The sequence below is a fragment of the Thalassophryne amazonica genome, chromosome 12 (assembly GCF_902500255.1).
Source record: "Thalassophryne amazonica chromosome 12, fThaAma1.1, whole genome shotgun sequence".
NCBI lineage: Eukaryota > Metazoa > Chordata > Actinopteri > Batrachoidiformes > Batrachoididae > Thalassophryne > Thalassophryne amazonica.
The window spans coordinates 89,484,820-89,508,031 of NC_047114.1; the positions used below are offsets into that span (position 1 = coordinate 89,484,820).

General features: G+C 41.2%; 1 protein-coding gene across 3 annotated transcripts in view; it reads left to right on the top strand.

Annotated features, from left to right (window-relative positions):
* The window catches only part of LOC117521369 (5'-AMP-activated protein kinase subunit gamma-2-like), a 61,392-nt gene that overhangs the window by 34,092 nt on the left and 4,088 nt on the right, over positions 1-23,212 (top strand). For 2 of the 3 annotated variants that reach the window (XM_034182663.1, XM_034182662.1), the window contains exons 2-12: positions 3,174-3,225; positions 4,350-4,455; positions 9,862-9,943; positions 10,992-11,050; positions 11,134-11,179; positions 11,263-11,317; positions 11,729-11,855; positions 21,366-21,531; positions 21,611-21,648; positions 21,762-21,908; positions 21,995-22,088. In XM_034182663.1, coding sequence (XP_034038554.1) covers positions 4,375-4,455; positions 9,862-9,943; positions 10,992-11,050; positions 11,134-11,179; positions 11,263-11,317; positions 11,729-11,855; positions 21,366-21,531; positions 21,611-21,648; positions 21,762-21,908; positions 21,995-22,088 — 895 coding nt within the window. In that variant the 5' untranslated portion in view covers positions 3,174-3,225; positions 4,350-4,374. Of the gene's footprint in view, positions 1-3,078; positions 3,226-4,349; positions 4,456-9,861; positions 9,944-10,991; positions 11,051-11,133; positions 11,180-11,262; positions 11,318-11,728; positions 11,856-21,365; positions 21,532-21,610; positions 21,649-21,761; positions 21,909-21,994; positions 22,178-23,212 lie in introns of those variants that run through there. The other variant, XR_004563926.1, reaches the window with a different exon arrangement.

Genomic DNA, 23,212 nt, shown 5'->3' on the forward strand with positions numbered 1-23,212 from the left:
GGATTGCCAGAATTCAACACTGCACACGTTAGGATGTGACACTTGTTTTTCTGACGATTTTTGATGATCTGTTACCTGAGGTTGTGTCACCACCGTTCTGCTTTTGAGTGGATTGTGGATTGTAGCCAGAGGACATGAATCAATAATTCATCAGCAGTCTTATCTGCTGGTGATCTTTACCACACCAAATCCTCATGATGGACTCACTGTCACTTTCTTTTTCCTTAATGACCTAAATTCCATCTGTCTTTTTTTCTTCATTACAAAGTTTGTTCAGTTTTTACCCCCATTCAGCTTAAAAATGTTAAAGCCGCTTCTCTGTGTGCCTGTGCTGGAGTTTACTGTGGTGCATAAACAGGCTGCACGTCCACTGTGGAGCTGCAGGGGGAGATCTATGAAAGTGCAGAAGTGGTTTTTGGCTGGAAAAGCGCTGCATCACGGTGCTGTTTTGGCACCTAGCATCACATACGCAGACTGTTAAATCCTGCTGCAGTGCGTTGTTCTGACTATACATACAAATGAAGGGCCAAAGGGATCCACGTGTCCTCACAAACACTGCATGTGCAAATCTCTCCTCTCACCATGACACTGCACATTTGGTGCCAGGAGCCTGTCATAAATAACACTGTTTAAATTCATATTCCTCAGCCGTGATGATGGCGTCTTCTTTATTTTGTCAGCACATTAATAGAGGATGTTGCCGAGGCTTTTTTTTAAATCTTTGTAAATGTCAAGAACAATTACTGATTACGTCTACGGTTTGTACAAACATGCATTATTATATTGTACTGTATCATCAATGTGGCACCACTGTGTAGTATTATTCTTGTATTGCAGGGCTGAGATCAGATTTAATGCTTTAATTTTGGCAAGGATTCTTTGTCATGGAGGTAGATTTTAAACCATATATTTTTTTGTTCTGATAGTTTTGGACAAATGACTGCAAGCTAACAGGCTGTCATGAACTCAGGGTGGCCCTGGGCTGGAACTAGATGCTACTGAATCTCAGGGACAATATCCTTCAGGAAGTCTATGGATTTCGCCCTGCGTGGAACTGAGCTTTGGTGGGGTTGTGAAACTGAGATGGTTTTCTGCACCTTGACCTTTTGCGTAGTACCTCAGTACAACTCCCAAGTGTGGGTCCCAAAGCCTTGGGGCTATCACAAGATCTGTAGGAGGCTGGTCGGCTTTTATGCTCAGCCTGACTTATGATGTCACAAACACCGATAGACCCTTGTTGAAATCCTCATGCGGTTAGAATGCACATCTTATTTATACTGTCATGAAACTTCCTGAAAAGTTCCAAAGAGATACTATAACATTTTATATTAGAGTAAACTGGCAACACATCAAACTCATTTTTTTCTCAAAAAATAAAAGCACAAGAGGTATGAGCTCTGAGTGGATTGCTTTTGACAGGAGCCTGGACCTGTGTGGATTGCTCTTCAGCCTCCCCAGCTTCTGCTGCTTAGCAACACGAAGGATTCCTAATATGGTGAAAGCCATGGAAATATAGACCTGGAATGGACGTTGCGCGCCTCAATCTATTAGTGTCGCTCAGGACAGGAAGGAGCCATTACTAAGGGTGGAAATGTGTCCGATCATCAATAATAAACTGACCCGCTTTTTTTTTTTTTGCACTAGGCGTCGCCATTTCTTAACGGATTTTAATAAATGTAGGCTGTTTTAAAGCCCTTTGAAAGCTCTTTCCAATGAACCTATGCATGCATGGGTGAAAAAACTTATGTAAAATGCAGAAATTTGGGGAAATGACAAACTGTGCTGCTTTTCTCTCTCTATTGTCGCTATTTGTTAACAGATTTTAATAAAAGTAGGCTTGTTTTAAAAGCCCTTTCATTTCTCTTTCTAAGAACCCATAAATGTCTGGTAGAAAAAAATGTTTTATGTAACTGTGTGGAAATTTGGGGAAAATATGCCATTCTGTTCATTTACCTGTGATGGTTTTTTCCTGACATCATAATTCTCGATGGATTTTATAACTGAAGCCTTGTAAGTTGTATTCAAGCTGATTAAACGCTCTAACGAACCCATACATGCCTGGATAAAAAAAATCCTTATGTATTAAATATAAATCTGAAGTATGCCTTGCCATTGTGCTCATTTACCTGCTTTTTTCCACTGTAATATTACTGCTAGTCTTTTAATGACAACATATATATGATTTTTACTAACATTTTATTACAAGTAGATATAAAGCCATTCATAATTTATGACTTTTGACCCTCAGTCAGGGTAAAAAGTACCTCCTCCATCCCCCCCAACCACACTGTTAAAATTTAAATGCCGTCTGTGACCACCACGTACATATCATATTAAACAACTGCAAGTATATATACATAAATATATTTAAACATTTTTGTTTTCGTATTTGCATGAATGTGAACGCAGCTTAATGAAAATAACTTATGGTGTTGAGTTATAGTCTCAGTATTATTGATATTAATTGCAACATAACGACTTTAGACATTTGTTTTACATAATTACATTAAGACCATTCGTTTTAGTATTGGAGAATTTGTTTTTGTAGTTGTGCAGTGATGGTGAAGCACTGGGCTGCTCTTTTCCCCTCATTTCACTTCGGTTTAACTGGGTCAAGGCGGCTCTCTCCACCCTTAGTAATGGCCGCCGTGCGGCACGCCGCTAGTCAAGTGACGTCCATTCCAGTCTCTAGTTCCAGGGGTGAAGCACCCCGGTCCTTCTGCTGAAGGGGTGTGTCCGCCAGTGCGCACTGCTTCCTGTGTTGTGAAGGACTCTGTGGGCAAGCCTTGTGTTTGTTTTTCTCGTTATTTATCGCGGGACTGAACGCACATGAGTCGTGACGATTTTCGCGCCGCGGCAGCAGTCTGACCCGCGTGCTCGCTTTCGGTTCGTCTTTACTGCCAGCAGACGATCGGGACTGTTCCACTCTGGCTTTTAAAGGGGGGGTGTTGTGCGTCTTTGAGCATATTTAAAGTGTCTGTACAGTTGGCCGCTCGACGGCGCGCGGGTGTCACCGTCGTCAGGTCGTTTGCGCGTGATTTGCGGGCGCCGCAGCTGTGCGCGGGGCGCACTGGGTCGGGGGAGGAGACAGTAGGTTCACTCTTTTACAGCCAAGTTTAGTCGCGTTTTGTGCGTTCTAAACGGCGGAACTTGTGCTTTGTCTGTGTGCTTAGGTCTACGGTTTGTTTCGAAGGCATGCTGGAGAAACTTGACTCGATGATGATGGTAAGTGACCTTGTGCCGCCACCTCTTTGTTGTCTTTTGTACATTTCTGCACGTTGTCACATTATAGCGGGAACCACAACAGCTGGTCTTTCACTTTCCAAGGGACAGGTAGTAATTCTGTTATTATCATTTTTAAAGTCTCTGTTTTTTGTAATTATTGCAGATTTCAAGTGCAAGTATTGCAAATTTGCCTCAGAATTAACTGAGAATGTTTATAATTTTGTGTGTCACTGTTAAAGTTTGTTATTGGACTTTATATTTGGTGCCACAATGTGATAAATGCACTGTAGTTTTCAGACCAAGATAATGTGTGTGTGTGTGTGTGTGTGTGCTGTGTGTTTAAATGACACATGATTCAAATCCATATAGTTTTGCAAAAAATAAAAAAGGTCTGTTACTTTTCTTACAGACCTCGTATAGTGCACACTAATGGGTACCCAAACCTCTGTTTTGTACCTTTGTTGGCAGGGTGACAGTTTCTTTCATTTGTGGTCAGAACTTTTTTAAATGAAAATATAAATAAATGATAAATGACTGCACACATCGTGACGAAGAGCTATTTTCTTAGTCTTTATTCCTGGAACCAAAAGAAAATGCATAAGGAAACTGGTTTGTCTCACCCACAGATTTTTTTAAAGTCCCTATTACTTTATTAATCAATAATTGGTTATTTGTGATTTGAAAAAATACCAAACATCTTAATTTTGCACTTCTCTTCTGTTTTGTGTAATTGTAAATTATTTTTTACATTTTATGACTGCTGCTTGAGTTTTGGAAATAATTTATCATCTGCGGTCATGAAACATGCAAAAATTCAAATGTCGCCATTTTGCACATTAAATTAGAACCAAATTATCCAGCTATAATAGGTTACTTAATGTAATAATTGTTAGTGGTGCCACCGTGTCAATATCTGAGCTACAACAGTAACATTAGCTTCATGTTTGTCCCTCTATTTTTGTGTTGTATCCTAAAAGCGAGCCTCATTATCACTGGGATGGATCAGTAAGTGGTCCAGAACCATAATGGTTGTTTAGACAGAGCTGAAAGTGTTGTTCCCAAGCTTTCATATTTCCCTGAGAGATCAATGTCTCATCTAAATGTGTCTTCCGTTTTTCTCGCAGCGCTGAACCAGAGAGTGATATTTATATGCGCTTTATGAAATCCCACAAGTGCTATGAACATTGTTCTACCAGTTCCAAGCTGGTTGTCTTCGATACAGCACTCCAGGTTTGTACCGATGGTTCTTTTTTCACCAACTACTTGGTCAGCAGGAGCATTTTGCCTTGGAACGCTGTCTGCAAAGTAAACATGTAAAGCTGTTAAACAGTAATCTCAATGACGTCTATTGTCTTTTAAGTGTAGATTTTCAACTACCAAATAAACTAAAGCCAAGCTTTAGTGGTGGGGTTGTCTAGTGGATGCATTTAATCTACTCTATTCTCAAAAAAACAGGTGGCAGTAGTAAGAAAAATGACCTTCAAAGTTAGTACATACATATATGTACTAACTCAGAGAAGAAACAGAACGTCTGGGGAACAAAAACCAATCAGTTGGATGTATCGTCCAGTGTGATCTAAAATATATTTTTTAGATTTAGATCCTATATACAATTTTAGAGTATACTGTATGTATATTTCATGGCTTTTATTTTATTCTGTAACTATCTTCTGACACATACAATTAAAATGCAGTCATTATACTAAATGAAACATTGAAAAATACGCATCATGTACCACTGACATTCAGGACAGGTCTGGGACCATGCTGAGCATCACTGCATCCACTACACGACCACCCTGGGTCTTGTGTGGTAACTACCCAGGCAAACATCAGGTCCATCTCCACCTCTAGAAAGCAGTCATCCATCTGCTGCAGGCAGATGAAATGTTTGCTGTCCTCTTGTCCTTTTCTTTTGCCGGCTTTCTCAGCACTGAGGGTTCTGCATGTTGGATCATCCCCAGAGAAGCATGTCGAAAATGTTGTAGCTCCTGCTCCCTCACGGTGGAATTAGTACACCTATAGGAGTCTCCCAAGTAATCATTCATTTGACAGAGTGATTGCTGTGGGTACAAAAGGACCTGCTGTCAAGATGGGAACCAAAGACTTAAACTTTCTTCTCTGTGAGCAGTTGGCAAGGTATGGCACAATCACAGACTTCTCTGTCTGGTGACTTCAGGACTTTATCTGCTTCCCCATTTTCAAATACACCTTGCAGTGCAGTGTACCCAGAGTAGGACAGTCACATCTCTCCCACCAACTTCAGCAACCGTACATCACCCTTACTAGCCCTGATATGTTGCAAGGGTACAGGCACACAGGGTACCCTGCTCCCCAGGTTGACAAAGGACATAGCTACTGCCCAAGAAACCTATGTAAGCTAGAGAGATACCATCCCAGACATTGCCCAAGCTCATGATTGAACTTGTGGTTTTACATGCCCCCAAAAGAATTCTGGCTTACAGACTGTTCCAGCTGTCTTAGGCATGTCTTGACCTGAAAGGCTGGGCTCCCAGAGATGCGAATGTCCCTGTTGAGATAAGTGAATCTTTAATAGAATCAACAATTTCACCAAATACAGATAACACTCATGATGGCTGTATCTAGGAAGTCATTGAAAGTCTGATCTCAGTCTTGATGCAGGACAATCACAAACAGAGACAGTCTTGACTCCTAAAGCCCCGGTCAGATCAAATAATAAAGCCATGAATAATGAGCCACATATGGATTTGTTAGAAATTTCAGTGATTATTTGAATGATGAGCCACATATATGATGTTCTTCTGTAGGAATTGCGGGAAACGGATGTTAAAAACAGGCTACAAGGGCTTTCTCAGAGTGGAACCTGCTCTGTTGCAGGTAGCCTGTCCTGTCCTCATAGCCGTCAGGTACTCAGATAATGGGCTTCCAACAGCCTCGTACTCACTACTAACATGCCTCTAACATCCTTGTTTATCCTCATAGTACCTTGTACACAAATTGCCCCATGCCATTTTGGCTAAATTTTGAACTTCACGAAATTAGCACTACGCTTAGAGATGAGCCTCATTATCTGAATAATCTGCCTTTAAGAGCCTCTATTCTCCCACGTTTCTTGAATAACTTGACTCACAAAAAAATTCATAATACGTGGCTCATTATTCATCATTCAGTATTCGGTCTGTCCAGGGCTTTACTCAGATTCTCAAGTGCTGCAAGCAAGACATCCCCTGATTCCACAAACATTACAGCATTATCCCCAAAGTTAAGACTGTGAACCTTTGTTCACAGAAAAAGGCACCCAAATTGATGGATTATACAACCTTAGCCAATTTCCAGGTTATACAAGCATTGAACAGAGTAGAAACCAGAACATGTCACTAATGAACACCAGGATTCAGTGGGAAGGAGTCAGAGACCGGTTATGATATCTAGCAACTTAGTAGACATCCTGGGAATTCTCAGGATGTCCCTCAATGCAGCCTGATCATCTGCATTAAATGGCTTGTGAATCAAAATAGGCATCAAAATAATATGGTCAGTATTCATATTTGAATTCGGAGAGTACTGACCGAGGTAGAATGTGATTTGATTCTTCACTCTGTGGGCATAAATTTAGATTATGCCGGAAATTGAATGTTGTGCTACACTAAAAGTGTGCAAAAATGCAAACTAAGTGTTAATAATTTTCAAAAAATCATGAGTTGATATAAATTGCATGCAGGCATTTGTCCCAGATGTAGCATATCATGAGAAAATCTTACAGTTTTGCTGCCAAGGGGCTGAAAGTAGAGTATCAACAAGTGTCAGTCCTATTACAACTAACAATGTTCTGTCAGTTATCTATCCTGCTAAAAAGGATCAAAACCATGGGCTGTCTATCCAGAGCATGTACACTCAACAAAAATATAAACGCAACACTTTTGGTTTTGCGCCCATTTTGTATGAGATGAACTCAAAGATCTAAAACTTTTTCCACATACACAATATCACCATTTCCCTCAAATAATGTTCACAAACCAGTCTAAATCTGTGATAGTGAGCACTTCTCCTTTGCTGAGATAATCCATCCCACCTCACAGGTGTGCCATATCAAGATGCTGATTAGACACCATGATTAGTGCACAGGTGTGCCTTAGACTGTCCACAATAAAAGGCCACTCTGAAAGGTGCAGTTTTGTTTTATTGGGGGGGATACCAGTCAGTATCTGGTGTGACCACCATTTGCCAGTGCAACACATCTCCTTTGCATAGAGTTGATCAGGTTGTCAATTGTGGCCTGTGGAATGTTGGTCCACTCCTCTTCAATGGCTGTGCGAAGTTGCTGGATATTGGCAGGAACTGGTACATGCTGTCGTATACGCCGGTCCAGAGCATCCCAAACATGCTCAATGGGTGACATGTCCGGTGAGTATGCCGGCCATGCAAGAACTGGGACATTTTCAGCTTCCAAGAATTGTGTACAGATCCTTGCAACATGGGGCCGTGCATTATCCTGCTGCAACATGAGGTGATGTTCTTGGATGTATGGCACAACAATGGGCCTCAGGATCTCGTCACGGTATCTCTGTGCATTCAAAATGCCATCAATAAAATGCACCTGTGTTCTTCGTCCATAACAGACGCCTGCCCATACCATAACCGCACCGCCACCATGGGCCACTCGATCCACAACATTGACATCAGAAAACCGCTCACCCACACGACGCCACACACGCTGTCTGCCATCTGCCCTGAACAGTGTGAACCAGGATTCATCCGTGAAGAGAACACCTCTCCAACGTGCCAAACGCCAGCGAATGTGAGCATTTGCCCACTCAAGTCAGTTACGACGACGAACTGGAGTCAGGTCGAGACCCCGATGAGGATGACGAGCATGCAGATGAGCTTCTCTGAGACGGTTTCTGACAGTTTGTGCAGAAATTCTTTGGTTATGCAAACCGATTGTTTCAGCAGCTGTCCGAGTGGCTGGTCTCAGATGATTTTGGAGGTGAACATGCTGGATGTGGAGGTCCTGGGCTGGTGTGGTTACACGTGGTCTGCGGTTGTGAGGCTGGTTGGATGTACTGCCAAATTCTCTAAAACGCCTTTGGAGACGGCTTATGGTAGAGAAATGAACATTCAATACACGAGCAACAGCTCTGGTTGACATTCCTGCTGTCAGCATGCCAATTGCATGCTCCCTCAAATCTTGCAACATCTGTGACATTGTGCTGTGTGATAAAACTGCACCTTTCAGAGTGGCCTTTTATTGTGGGCAGTCTAAGGCACACCTGTGCACTAATCATGGTGTCTAATCAGCATCTTGATATGGCACACCTGTGAGGTGGGATGGATTATCTCAGCAAAGGAGAAGTGCTCACTATCACAGATTTAGACTGGTTTGTGAACAATATTTGAGGGAAATGGTGATATTGTGTATGTGGAAAAAGTTTTAGATCTTTGAGTTCATCTCATACAAAATGGGAGCAAAACCAGAAGTGTTGCGTTTATATTTTTGTTGAGTTTCTCACTGACCTTCTAGTTTTGTACCTTTTATTTATTAACTGCTTTACTCTGAAACAAAAAGCCTAAGCAAGACCCGTAGCCACTAATTGTGTATCTAGCATTACAAAGCTGCAGGTGCAATACAAGTGATGTCGCTAATCCAAGTATCGTGCTGTATTACTACTGAAGTCATGCAACAGTTGAGTGTTGCTTCCTTTGGACCTGATTATTTATTAACAAGGGGTGCAACAAGAAACTGACATTGAAAACTGCATTATTTTACATGTACCGAACCATGAGCAGCATACTCTCCATAAAAAAAACAGAGGGCTGCAGCAAAAATGATGCTCCAAGGTTCAATGTTTGCTTTCAGTGTGATTAGGCAGAATTCAGTGTAAAAATATCAGGGAGAATGTTCAAGATGTAGAGGTTGGAGATCATCAGACCAACTGTTGCATAGTTCAAGTTTCAGTTTTCTGTCTGTTTATATGGAAACTTGGCAGCAATGTTCTGATTTTAACCTTATCATGAGCCAGGGTTACTGTTTACACCCTGTTAGAAACTAACAACCCAATTTCTCTGACTGCTTCAGTTACAGTTTGTATGTGGCAGTGATTAAAAAAAAAACAAAACTGCAGTGACCCCCCCCCCAAAAAAACAAAACAAAACAGAAACTATAAAAATTGTAATAAATCCTACAATGGATTAAACTTCAGTCTGTGTACGATCATTCCCCAAAGTTTCACTTATCTTGGTCGCTTTACATAAAAGCCATGTCCTTTCAAAATTATGCTCCAAATGGTATGATTTGTTGGTGAAATAGGCTTCCAGGCAAAATGGCTTTTCCTTGGTTCATCAAGACATGTTGGAGAAGATGACTGGAACAATAGTCCAGCAAATTTCTTGAAATTTGCTTTGTAGGATTTATTACAATTTTTATGGGTTCTGGTTTTGGGGGGGATTACCCTGTACCTCCTGAATAATGTGAAACTCCAGTGTTTACAGAGGAATGTCATATCAGTTAAAAGAAAAAAGTTGTTTTCTGATGATGTCAGAAAGGATCAAATCTACTCTTCTTTGCTATTTAAAAAAATGCACATATATGCATTTATTCGTTCAAATGTCAGCATAAATCTTATTGACTTTTTCCTTCTGAAATGTTGCTTGCAGGTTAAGAAAGCATTCTTTGCTTTGGTAGCCAACGGTGTGCGTGCAGCTCCACTATGGGACACAGAAAAGCAGAGCTTTGTGGGTAAGAGACTTCTTAAACCTGCACAGGAAAGAAGGTACCTGTTGAGCTGTTTGGATCTTTTAGGATAAGAGAACGGAATAAACGGAAGGAAAAACTTCCACAGACTTTGAAGAGCAAACGTATCTGTGTAACATTATGTTGTGATCTGATGTATTTTGAATCTGTTTTTCGCTCAGTTTTGTGATTTTTAAAAACTGCCAACAATTATGACTCCCACAGGAGACAGATTTGATTACATTTGTAACTCAATGTACAATGGCTGTTGATAATGTTAAAATTAAGATGAGATAATATTTGTTAATTCCAGCACTTCAGCATTAGAGCCAAATAATAAAATAAAATACAGGTAAAGATATTGCATAAAAAAAGCATTATGAAGAGTGCACAGTGAATCAGTGGATACCACTCTTACTTCATCATAAGAAGGCTTGACATTTGATTCCACCAGTGACGTGTATATGTAGTATTGTTGCACAGTAGTGTGACAGTTGTCTTACTTGGTTGGTAGTTAAGAATTTAAATGGCAAATAGTTCATATTAGTTGTATTTTGCAAGTAAAACTATCATAACTGCACTAGAGGTGAAATTTGAGATCTTTGCAGACTTCACAGAAAAGTAGGAATAAATAAAGTTTAATCCAGGTAGTTTTCATTCCAGCTTTGTTTGAAAATTATGAATGTTTCAAACTTTGCAGAGAGGGAACTCAGAGTTGATGTGTTGCAGTGCAAAATGATGTCATACCTCGCAGGTTGACATTCAGGATTAAGTTGTGATCAGGCAGGTTGGAAATGTCAACAAGCCAAAGACTAAATAAATATTTAGTTAATTACGTAGCTCCAGTTGACAGATTACCAGTCAGTTGTCTGTTTTTCTTTTTGGTTTTAAATCAGGATGTGATGAAAAATGAATGTGAAATGTGTGAAGGTGAGTTGGTGTTTGAATCACAGCCTGTAATTGTGTTTGAACCACAGCCTGTAAACGTGTTTGAACCACAGCCTGTAAACGGTCTCTGTTCTTTGAGTCATTTTAATGCTGGTTTTCATTGCAGGGATGCTGACAATCACAGATTTCATCATCATACTACACAGATACTATAAGTCGCCAATGGTAGGTCTTCCTCAGGCCGAACATTTGCATGACATTTTTGGTTTTGCCCCTCTGCTGAATTCAGCCAACATATTGTGTTTCAGGTGCAGATATACGAGTTGGAGGAGCATAAGCTCGAGACGTGGAGAGGTCAGCGTGTTCTTGCTACTGTGGTTTTGTTTGTGTTGCATGAGATTCCACCAGTGAGATAAAATGTTATTTCTCTGCTGCAGAGGTTTACCTTCAAGCAACATTCAAACCTCTTGTGAACATATCACCTGATGCAAGGTATGTTATGGTTTCATGTTCTTTCTGCTCTGAATCGTTTTTGTGTGTTTTCTGTTCAGGTTTGGATAGAGTCTGTGAATAGCCCCATACACCTGCAGATTTGGCCGTGTCACAAAAGTTCAATCTTGGAAAAAATATCTTCGACTAACATTTTAAGTGTCATAAAGTTTCACCTGCGATCTTGCACTGCAGTTGGTTCTGGGATACTGACATGGCTATTCGAGCTAAGGTTGTGTTTGAGATGAATTGATGCAGGGCCCATGTGTCACAGACAGACACTCAGTGCAGGTTGTAGTCTTGGCTTGTTATTTGCCCAAATTGGCACCTATAGGCTAATCATGAAAATTTTTACAGTTTTTGCTTTTTAACAAACTGTGTGGGTCTTCTTCATATTTCTGTTTTTTTTTGCAGCCTGTTTGATGCCGTATACACCCTCATCAAAAACAAAATTCACAGGCTGCCTGTCATCGACCCGGTCACGGGGAACGCACTTTATATACTCACGCACAAGAGGATCCTCAAGTTCCTCCAGCTCTTTGTGAGTTCAACACAACCACTGCTGCTCTGATGAAAATTGACAATTATGTTGATGTTGCAATTGAGTTTATAAGTATTCGGACAGATAATGCCAAATTTTTTTTGCCTCTGTACACCCCTGAAATAATCAAGATGTGTTGTAGTGCAGCCATCCAGCTTTAGTCCAAGTGGTTTAACAAAAATATTGCATTAACCATTTAGGAATTACAGCCATGTTTATACACTGTCCTTCCATGTTCCAAGGCCATAAGTATCGGACAGATTAAATGTAAGGTTCAAATACAAAGCGTCACTTTTACATCTAGTTTTCTTTAGACAAGGATATGAACATTTTCAGGTTGCTGAATAAATCTTGGATATCATTTACATTAATTCTTAAGAAATGCACACAGTATAGTACTATGCGGTGAATCTGCCTGAGTGACCATGCAAGAAGACTCCTGAGGGAAGCCACCAAGACACCAGTGATAAATCTGAAGACATTATAGGCTTCTGTGGCTGTGATTGGAGAAACTCTGCATTGTGCAAGTTTTGCCTGTGGTGTCACCGGACACAAGGTCATAGTGGAGCGGAGGAACACAAAAGGATTTTATTGCAAGAAAACTGATCAAATCCAAGTTAGAGTTTCCCCAGGTGCCTTCTGGGAAACTGTAGCTGAAATTTCACACCTTTTTTTTTTTCACAAAAATCTGTCTCTGCAACTCCACCATAAATTTGTTTAACTGATGATTCAACAGAAAAGTTGCATAATGTGCAGTTTGTCCAGTCACACTTTTGTGATGGGTGTCTTGGTTGCTTCCCTCACTGATCTCCTTCTTGCACAATAATGCAGTTTGTACTAGTTTGTCCAGTTACTTTCAGCTTCTGAAAATGGAGGGACTGTGTATAAAAATGACAATCTTCAAGGGTTAATCCAATATCTTGGTTAAACCTTTTTGAATTCAAGCTGAACATCTGCACTTCAATAACATACGAGGTCTGTCCATAAGGTATCGTACCTTTTTAATTTTTTTTTTCAAAAAATCTATGGATTTGATTCATATGTTTGTCAGACAAGCTTGAACCCTTGTGCGCATGCGTGAGTTTTTCCACGCCTGTCGGTGACGTCATTCGCCTGTGAGCACGCCTTGTGGAAGGAGTGGTCCCGCCGCCTCGTCAGATTTCCATTGTCAGGAAATGGCGGAATGATTTGGGTTTTTTTTTTCCATCAGAATTTTTTCACAAACTGTTAGAGACATGGAGCTGGAAACCATTTGAAAAATGTATCTGGCTTTCGGTGGAAATTTTACAGGCATCACAGAGAATAAGGACTGTTACTACAGCTTTAAGGACTGCCCACAATGGCGCTCGACGCGCCACGCTTTGTGCCGCCATCGAGAGGCAGAAACCACCGGATCATTTCTAAGCTGATGGCTCTGTGGATACGAGACCATCGTGTGCACTTTCACTGGTTATCACAAGAGCTGGACATCAGCCATTTTCCGGCAGATTTCACTTTTAACAAGAGATTTTGTGGTGGAGAGCCGCGCGGAGGCTTTGTGCGTCACGACGGATTCGCTGATCGACTGAGACAACACCTCCGTTTCGGCATGTCGGAGGACAAGTTGGGACATGCCCAGCTCTCCACAATTTCTCTGATACTTACTGGACTGGTAAGCATTGAAAGCCGAGATAGGCATGTCCCAACTTGTCCTCTGACACGCCGAAACGGAGGTGTTGTCTCAGTCGATCAGCGAATCCGTCGTGACGCACAAAGCCTCCGCGCGGCTCTCCACCACAAAATCTCTTGTTAAAAGTGAAATCTGCCGGAAAATGGCTGATGTCCAGCTCTTGTGATAACCAGTGAAAGTGCACACGATGGTCTCGTATCCACAGAGCCATCAGCTTAGAAATGATCCGGTGGTTTCTGCCTCTCGATGGCGGCACAAAGCGTGGCGCGTCGAGCGCCATTGTGGGCAGTCCTTAAAGCTGTAGTAACAGTCCTTATTCTCTGTGATGCCTGTAAAATTTCCACCGAAAGCCAGATACATTTTTCAAATGGTTTCCAGCTCCATGTCTCTAACAGTTTGTGAAAAAATTCTGATGGAAAAAAAAAACCCAAATCATTCCGCCATTTCCTGACAATGGAAATCTGACGAGGCGGCGGGACCACTCCTTCCACAAGGCGTGCTCACAGGCGAATGACGTCACCGACAGGCGTGGAAAAACTCACGCATGCGCACAAGGGTTCAAGCTTGTCTGACGTAAAAACATATGAATCAAATCCCTATATTTTTTGAAAAAAATAAAAAGGTACGATACTTTATGGACAGACCTCGTATCTTTCATTTCAACTTCCTTTTGGAGGTGTAAGAGGCAAAATTAGATAAAGACACTGTCCAAATACTTCTGGACCTGACTGTATAATGCTGTAATGATTCACTCTGACTTCAAAGAAGTCTATTTATTAAACTAGGGCTAAGTTAATAATTGTTTACACCACATTCCAGAGTGTGTGCTTAAAAGTGCAACTAAAGGTTGGAGATTGCAGATATTCTTAAGAAGTTAGATAGAAAATAAGCCCATTTTGAACAAAGTGATGATTCTAAATCTGTGTTTTCTGAGGGCTACATTTTGACTATTTAAAGCTGAATGTAGATTGTGGCTTACGTTTTGTAGGAGTTATAATTAAAGCTTATCTGAATGTGGATTTGGGCTCTCAAGGGTCTTTGACTCAATATCAGATCTACGATTAGCAGAAGAACAGAAGTAAGCCAGTGTTTGTTTCTTTCTGTGTGAGCCTTACACATTTAACCAATCAGAGAAGCCAGATGCTGGGGGTGGCGCCTTCACATGGAGTGTCTATGGCACTCCTCTATGTAAGGCAGACACTGAGCTTTTTACACACACAAGACCCTGAGCTGTACATCAGGAGCAACTTCTGTTTTAAGGACCTTTTTCAAGGGCACTTTAGTGGTAGGATTATAGGTTGAGGTCATGGACATGCAACAGAAATCATGACCAACTAAACACATATATGTTATAGCTGTGTACATAATGGGAGTTCAGTCAGATGGCTCTTGTTTGATAATCTTTATTGCACCAACAGCACAAAGTTACAGTGTGGAGTCTAGGCTCTGACCACATCGCTCCCTGCAGAATATTACTTGTGATATTGGGGAGTGATGATTAGCTGTAGAATTCAGTTCTCCTAAAACTGCATGGATTCAGAGCCCAGAGCTACTGAGTGGGTATACTACCTGATGGACTGTTGTTATGCATTGGCCTGGTGCTTTTCACCTCGTGGTGACTGCCATCAAGCCCCTTAGCATACAGAGATATACTACCTACTAAGCTATGCATAACCCCAACACCACACTGTGACATTCCCTTGAGCTCTTTAAGTTGGGACTATACTATGTAGTGAGCTGTGTATTGGCCTGGCATCTTTTGCCATGAGGCCACTCCCCTGGAGCCCCTTAAGACCTGGTCACACAGCACTTAACGAAGGGCAATGAAGCCCAAACGACACAAGAAATCTGGACTTTCATTGACTTTCATTTAGAGGTGCACCGATACCACTTTTTTCCGGACCGAGTACGAGTATATACATTTGGGTACTCGTCAATACCGAGTAGCGATATGAATACTTAATGATACCATTACAGTTTTATGAAAACTTTGAAAACATGTTTTATTCATCATTTGCTCCTTCCTTTTTGACTGTAACTGCTACCAATATCATTAGCTTTGTTTTTATTTACAAACATTTCACTTAAATCATGTAACATCACTTTTTGACTACAACAAATTGTCCTTTAACATTAACTGTGTGTTTCTTAACAAACATGACACTGCCAGACATCTCACTGAAATGTAACCTGTTGACTTCAGCACTACAAAATATACACCACCAATAACTAAACTGAAACTGTCCATCAATAACTTTGTCTGGGAGCACTAAAAGCCTTTTTTGAAAATGTCAGGGGTAGATTTATTTTGATGAAAGCAGCTTCTCTGCTTTATCAGCTGTGAGACTTTCAGTTTTTATCTACAACACTGAGCTAAACAGTCTTTCACTCTCCACACTTTTTTTTTTTTTTTTTTACTTTTAATTAAATACATACCGTTTAAATACACAAATACAAACTGTAACCCCCCCCCAAAAGGTGTATTATTGGAGGAGCACAGCTTACGCACACACGGCATCTTCTTCTTCTGTTGTGCAAGGGCATGGGGCCTTCGCCATGTGGTCATTACTTTGAGCCCCTGAGCTACAAGGAGAATGCAATACTCATTGAAGCTGCTAATGTGATGCCATGGCCCCTTTTGCCGTGGCCCTTCTCCTGAGCCCCTAAAGCTACGAGGGGACTGTTCTAGCCAGTGAACTGCCATGTGAGAGCCGAGTGCATTTCCAGGTTGAGCTCCCCAGTTGCAAAGAGAACCATAGTCTCACTGAGATTCAGTTTAGCAACAAACCTGTGCATTACTTTTGAGGGGTGTGTTGAATGGGGTGCACTGCGGCTGCTAGAAACACCGTGTGTCGGCGAAGCATTCTGGAAGCAGGAAGTAATTAAAGAGTGCATGCCGTTGCTGAGATAACAGAGACATTGTGGGCAGTAAAAGAACCTCAACGTCTTCAAGCTGCTGTTAGCGAGGCCCCTTAGGCAATGCGGCTTCCATGTGATAGGAGTCTCTGTCCAAACGTGACTGCATCCACGGAGCTGAGAGGTGAAATAAAACCAGTCATCCCTTGAGGTCAGAGGATCACGCACCTTTCCCCCCTTAAACAAGAAAGTAAGACACAGCAACTGACAGAAGCATTTAGGTAAAAAAAAAAGGTTGCCTGACCAGCCAACAGAATCGGTGTGTGCTGGACAGCAGGCAGTGACATTGATGCAGCAATGGTGCCATTCATAGCCAGAGGTGCAACCTGGGAAATAGAGTCTTAATAGCCCTCCCAGTCCCTTCGAATTTCAGGAAGTATTTGGGTACATTATGATGAGAGTGAGGCATGACAAACGACTACAGAGCAAGGCAGCCTGAGTTATCTGCCAGAACTAGCTCATGGGTTTAACTCATTTGTTCTGTTAGCATGTTTGTTTTTATTTACATATAATTAGATTCCCACTCATGCCCATTCTCCATGTAATGTGGAGTTGCCTCAGGGAGGGCATCCAGCATAAAACGTGCCGAATCAACATGTAGAGCCATATCTGATTGGCCGTGGTGACCCCAAGTGGAAAAAGAAAAAGGTGGAAGCTGAAAGGACTCGATCAGATTCCCAATTAAAATTCCTTTTAAAAACTTACATCCCCAGAACAGGCTGGCGCTGCCTTGTCAAATAATCAGACTGTCTCCATCAAGAAGTCATTTCTTTATGTTCTCTGCCATTAGCAGGGCATGCATAGGCATAATGAAGCTAGTCACTGTGTCCTTTAAAAACTGCTGCATAGTCATCTCTTAAATTTGAGATTTTGAGAGATACAGACAGGTGAGGACCACTGAACCTCTTATTTTGGGCCATGGTGGCATCTTTTAATAATTTGCAGTTATTCATTTATTATTATTTACTTAAAGATACAGTGTGTAGGATTCTTTATTATATGTACGTTAGTGTATAATAATTACCTGCAAGAATGAAATAGGTGTTTTCATAAAAGTAGACTCCCGCCCTTCAAGTACAACCGATGTGGTTTGTTCATGCTTTACATAACAAGACTGTACATAATTACCAAGTCTCCACACACGTACAAGATTAAAATTTCCACGCAAATTCTGCCTTGTCACAAGAGACAATGTGATGTCACTCCAGGAAGGCTTCGCTTCACTTCTGCTCGAAAGTATGGACACGGGACGCTTGATGAGAAAAGGCGTTGATCACTGTTGAAATGCACCTTGTAGATTGCGCTGTAGGCTGAGAATGTCAGCATTACCCTACCATCAGATTAGCTACAAATGAGGGCGACAAACACTTGTCATTTTTCGCTTGATGGGCATTCCTGGGATGGTGCTCAGCTCACGGTTACTTGGCGTGACTGTACAGTGTTTAATAATAAATTTAAAGGGTAATATTTTGCCGAAATAATGCTATGATCAAAATTCAGTCATTCTGCTCCCTACCCCCAACAGAACAAAGTGCATACATTCACAAAATGATCTAAATCAGTGACCAAAAGAAAAAAAAAAAAAATCATGTCACTTGCACTTGAAAGTGCAAGTGACATGATTTTCACTTCTCCTCATGGAAGCCAACCGTTCTGTAAGGGCCATGTTGAGACAGTAGCCTTTTGCTTTTTGTAGCGCAAGCTGGAAAAAATTAAGAAAAAACACGAATCAGTGTTTGCTCCCCTGTACACTATTAGTTGGTAGTGCAGACTAACAAGTTTGGGGGAAATAATATTTTGAAATGGAGGGGTCATATATACTCAACAAAAATATAAATGCAACACTTTTGGGTTTGCTCCCATTTTGTATGAGATGAAACTCAAGATCTAAAACTTTTTCCACATACACAATATCACCATTTCCCTCAAATATTGTTCACAAACCAGTCTAAATCTGTGATAGTGAGCACTTCTCCTTTGCTGAGATAATCCATCCCACCTCACAGGTGTGCCATACCAAGATGCTGATTAGACACCATGATTAATGCACAGTGTGCCTTAGACTGCCCACAATAAAAGGCCACTCTGAAAGGTGCAGTTTTGTTTTATTGGGGGGGGGGGGGATGCCAGTCAGTATCTGGTGTGACCACCATTTGCCTCATGCAGTGCAACACATCTCCTTCGCATCATCCGTGAAGAGAACACCTCTCCAACGTGCCAACCGCCAGCGAATGTGAGCATTTGCCCACTCAAGTCGGTTACGACGACGAACTGGAGTCAGGTCGAGACCCCGATGAGGACGACGAGCATGCAGATGAGCTTCCCTGAGACGGTTTCTGACAGTGTGTGCAGAAATTCTTTGGTTATGCAAAACCGATTGTTTCAGCAGCTGTCAGAGTGGCTGGTCCTCAGACGATCTTGGAGGTGAACATGCTGGATGTGGAGGTCTGGGCTGGTGTGGTTACATGTGGTCTGCGGTTGTGAGGCTGGTTGGATGTACTGCCAAATTCTCTGAAACGACTTTGGAGACGGCTTATGGTAGAGACCATGAACATTCAATACACGAGCAACAGCTCTGGTTGACATTCCTGCTGTCAGCATGCCAATTGCACGCTCCCTCAAATCTTGCAACATCTGTGGCATTGTGCTGTGATAAAACTGCACCTTTCAGAGTGGCTTTTTATTGTGGGCAGTCTAAGGCACACCTGTGCACTAATCATGGTGTCTAATCAGCATCTTGGTATGCACAACCTGTGAGGTGGGATGGATTATCTCAGCAAAGGAGAAGTGCTCACTATCACAGATTTCGACTGGTTTGTGAACAATATTTGAGGGAAATGGTGATATTGTGTATGTGGAAAAAGTTTTAGATCTTTGAGTTCATCTCATACAAAATGGGAGCAAAACCAAAAGTGTTGCGTTTATATTTTGTTGAGTGTATGTCAGGGGTTTTTTAAAATGTGGGAGAATGAGCTCCCCTCAGAGAACAAATGAATAGCTCTTCCCCCCCCCCCCCCCCCCCGCAACTGACACCCATAAACACAATTTCAACATCTTTGTGTTTTCTTTTTATTCTTTACACATCTTAAATACATTTTAAAAGTATTTGGGTGTTTTTAAAGGAACTGTCTATGCATTTACCATTTTACAGCCTTTGTAAACATTTAAACATGTTTTTAAGAACTTTCTATTCTTTCACACATTTTACCATCTTTTTCAAACAGTTTAAAATGTTTTTAAAGAACTTTCTATTCTTCTATTTTATCTTTTGTCATATTTTAAAACATCGTTTTTAAAGAACATTAAGCATCTCTGTTTTTAAACATCTTTGGCATAACTAACACATTTAACATAAATAATATGGGTATTAATAATATGGGATGGGTATTGATAAGATTTATCTATCGATAGCATTATCGATTCCCTTATCAATACCTCCTGTGAATTTTCTGTATACTAAAAGTAGGCTTTACAGGTTTCTATGTCAATAACATCAATAACATTTATTGAGTCTTAAAGTAAATAAATGTGAAATTGTCACTGGATCCTTGATTTCGGGACATAAATTAAAAAATAAACAATCTGTAGTTTTTCTCAAAAGCATTTCCTTTCAGACATTAATGGCACAAATCTAACTCCATATCTCTGAGCTGAGCTCTTGCAGCTCTGTGCTGCAAGTCAACATCACTTTAATTCATAAAGAATGCAGGACATCTCATTTTAGGAGGAAAAAACTTTGTTTGTTGTCTGTTACATTTGGAAACAGGTGTCATTTGATTTAAATGGTGATTCACTTTGAAGTTATTAATTTCGACCAGACTTTGTCTTGGCAGAGAGCGGCTCAGTGTTTGGAGCTGTGCGAACAGAATGGAGGACGATTCTCGTTTCTTGCTTGCAACAAGAATCCCAGTTAGTGACTTTAATCCGCACAAAAGTGACTCATGATTGACATTTTTAAATGGTTTTGAGAGGGGTTAAGAAGCAGACTTGTCGCTTCTGAAACAGGGAAGCAATGAACCAACGAAGCAGTGGATTGGAGCACTGCTTCGTTGTTTTAATCTTCAAAATGGAGCCATTACAGACCCGCTGAAGGGTCTGTAATCAACATAAAGAAATTTTCCTGATAAAACACCATCAAAAACAACGGCCGGTCTGAAGGACCGATAAAGGACTCCTTAAGCAAAAAGGCTGTCGATGTTGGTGGATCAAATAATTTCTTAATGATTATCATGATACTCATCCCTCGCGCCCTCTCTGATGAACTCTGGTGCCTCCCCTACCCAGGGGCGCCCCCTTGGGGGTGGGCGGCTCACAGTTTGAAAACAACTGATATATATTGCTGATCACAAGACAAGGGAGCATGAATCTCAGGCACCAAAGAAGCACAAACAAGATGGTAAACAAAACTGCCTGCTCTTGCCACATGTAAAGTAGGCCTTTGTTTGCATATGTCTTATGAAACCCTATTTACAAAACACGATCCTGGTGGCCACTGTTACTTGTCTGGGAATGTGTAATTCCCCCCCCCCCCCCCCCCCCCCTCGGTAAAAACATTTTAGAAACTAAAGATTAGTGATTTCATCATGAAAGTAATCTGTGAGTTTTACTTGTGGCCCTCCAGTATGTGACTGCACCGCAACACTGTGTGGGAGGAGATGTCTCACATCTCTGCTGACCCCTAGTGGTCAGTGTGAAAACACCAGATGAAAAGTGGTCACTGTAGATTACCTAGTCAACCATTTAATCTAATTTTCATGTTATTATAAACTTGGAAAAATCCTCATATGTAGAGGGAATTGGACATTTTTGCCTTTGTGCATGTTTGGGATCTTCACACTGAGTTTTAGGTTTTATTGGTAGACTCGTTAGAAAGGATCCAACTTGTCAGCAGTGCATGAAAGGGTTAACATCTGTTTCTTTGTCAGATGTGTGAAATGCCAAAGCCGGCTTTCATGAAGCAGACTCTCGGGGAGCTCGGCATTGGTACCTATCGTGACATTGCCTTCATCCACCCGGACACACCCATCATCAAAGCACTCAATATCTTTGTGGAGAGAAGAGTGTCTGCCTTGCCTGTGGTGGATGAGTCTGGTAAGATCAATAAATATTTTATTAAATATTTTTATCGTAATGATGCATAATTAAACCTCAGTATTCTTTGTGGTTTCAGGTAAAGTTGTGGATATTTACTCCAAGTTTGACGTGATAGTAGGTTTTCTTTTTTTTTTTCATTCTTGGATAAAATTCTGAATGTCTGAGGCTTATCCATTGCTTTTGATAAATTGTGTTGCATAACCACGTATCGACTTATTTGCATGCAGAATTTGGCTGCTGAGAAGACGTACAATAACTTGGACATCACGGTGACACAGGCTCTGAAACATCGTTCTCAGTACTTTGAAGGAGTCATGAAGTGCCATAAAATGGAAACCTTGGAGACCATTGTGGACAGGATAGTCAAAGCTGAAGTAAATCTATGACAGCATCATGACTGATTCTTAAAGTTATCCGTGAGCGTAAAATCTACTGTGATTTTCATGCATGTGGCTTTCAGGTGCATCGGTTGGTAGTGGTGGATGAGCACTCCAACATCGAGGGCATCGTGTCACTGTCAGACATCCTCCAGGCACTGGTGCTCAGTCCGGCAGGTATAGATGCTCAGCATTGCTAATCCCAACTCCCCTTCTGTCCTGGACCCTGAGCTCTCCCCCCACTCTGCCCTATAACCCTGTCCCAGGTAGGAAATGCACCCGTTTGCTTCTGGATGGTCGGCTGAGGCATGGTGCATCCACATCCTGCACGACCGCTAAACATGCTGCAGAATCACTGGCTCTCCACAGCACATTTAAATGCACGTTACGGCTGAAACTACTTGAATAACTTGAGAAAATGGGAATAATATTGATTAATGGAACTATTATATCCAATATCAGTGAGTGTTTGTCAATTTTTAACTGATGTGTGTGTGCTGGCTGCGTTTGGTCATACTGGAAACTGTAGGAAAAAGGGATCAGAACATATTTTAAAATTTAAACTGCTCATACAGCACAATCCTCTGATCTTTTTGGTCAATTTAGCAGTTGGCTAACTCAAAACCGGCGTCAGTGGTACACATCTCTCTCTCTCTCCACTGGGGGCCCTCAAGTCTCTGTATTGGTGCCTCTTGTCTTTGCCATATACACCACCTCTCTGGGTCTGATGATCCACTCGCACAGCTTCTTCTATCACTGCGATGCAGGTGATGCCCAACTCTGTCGTTCCCCATGAGATGAGTCAACAATCTCGACGTGAATCTCTGCTTGTTTCTCAGATATATCTTCATGGATGAGGGCAGACCCAGATAAATCTGTAAGACTGACATTTTGGTCTTTCCAGCCAAACAGTTGATATATCATATTATTATATGGCTATGACAGTACGCGTATTCTGATTGGCTGATTGCCGGTCTGATATTTTCCCATGTCAGACTGTTACCGTGACAACTGGTCGGGATCGCATATCAGATTTGCAACTTAGTTTACAATTTTCACTGTGCAAAATAAAACAAAACAAAAAGTGAACAAAGAAATTATGAGAGATGAAGAGGATCATTCTCAGAATTTTATTACACTGAATTTGAATTGGAGGAGTTAACAGCAAATGAGCTTAAAGTGGGCATGCAAAATGAAGACCAACAAGATGAAAACACAGCTCTGAACAACCGTATAATAAAGAAATTACTAACCTTGCTTGCTCAGTCTGTACGGGAATATCAGATCTTGGTCTTTTTTGT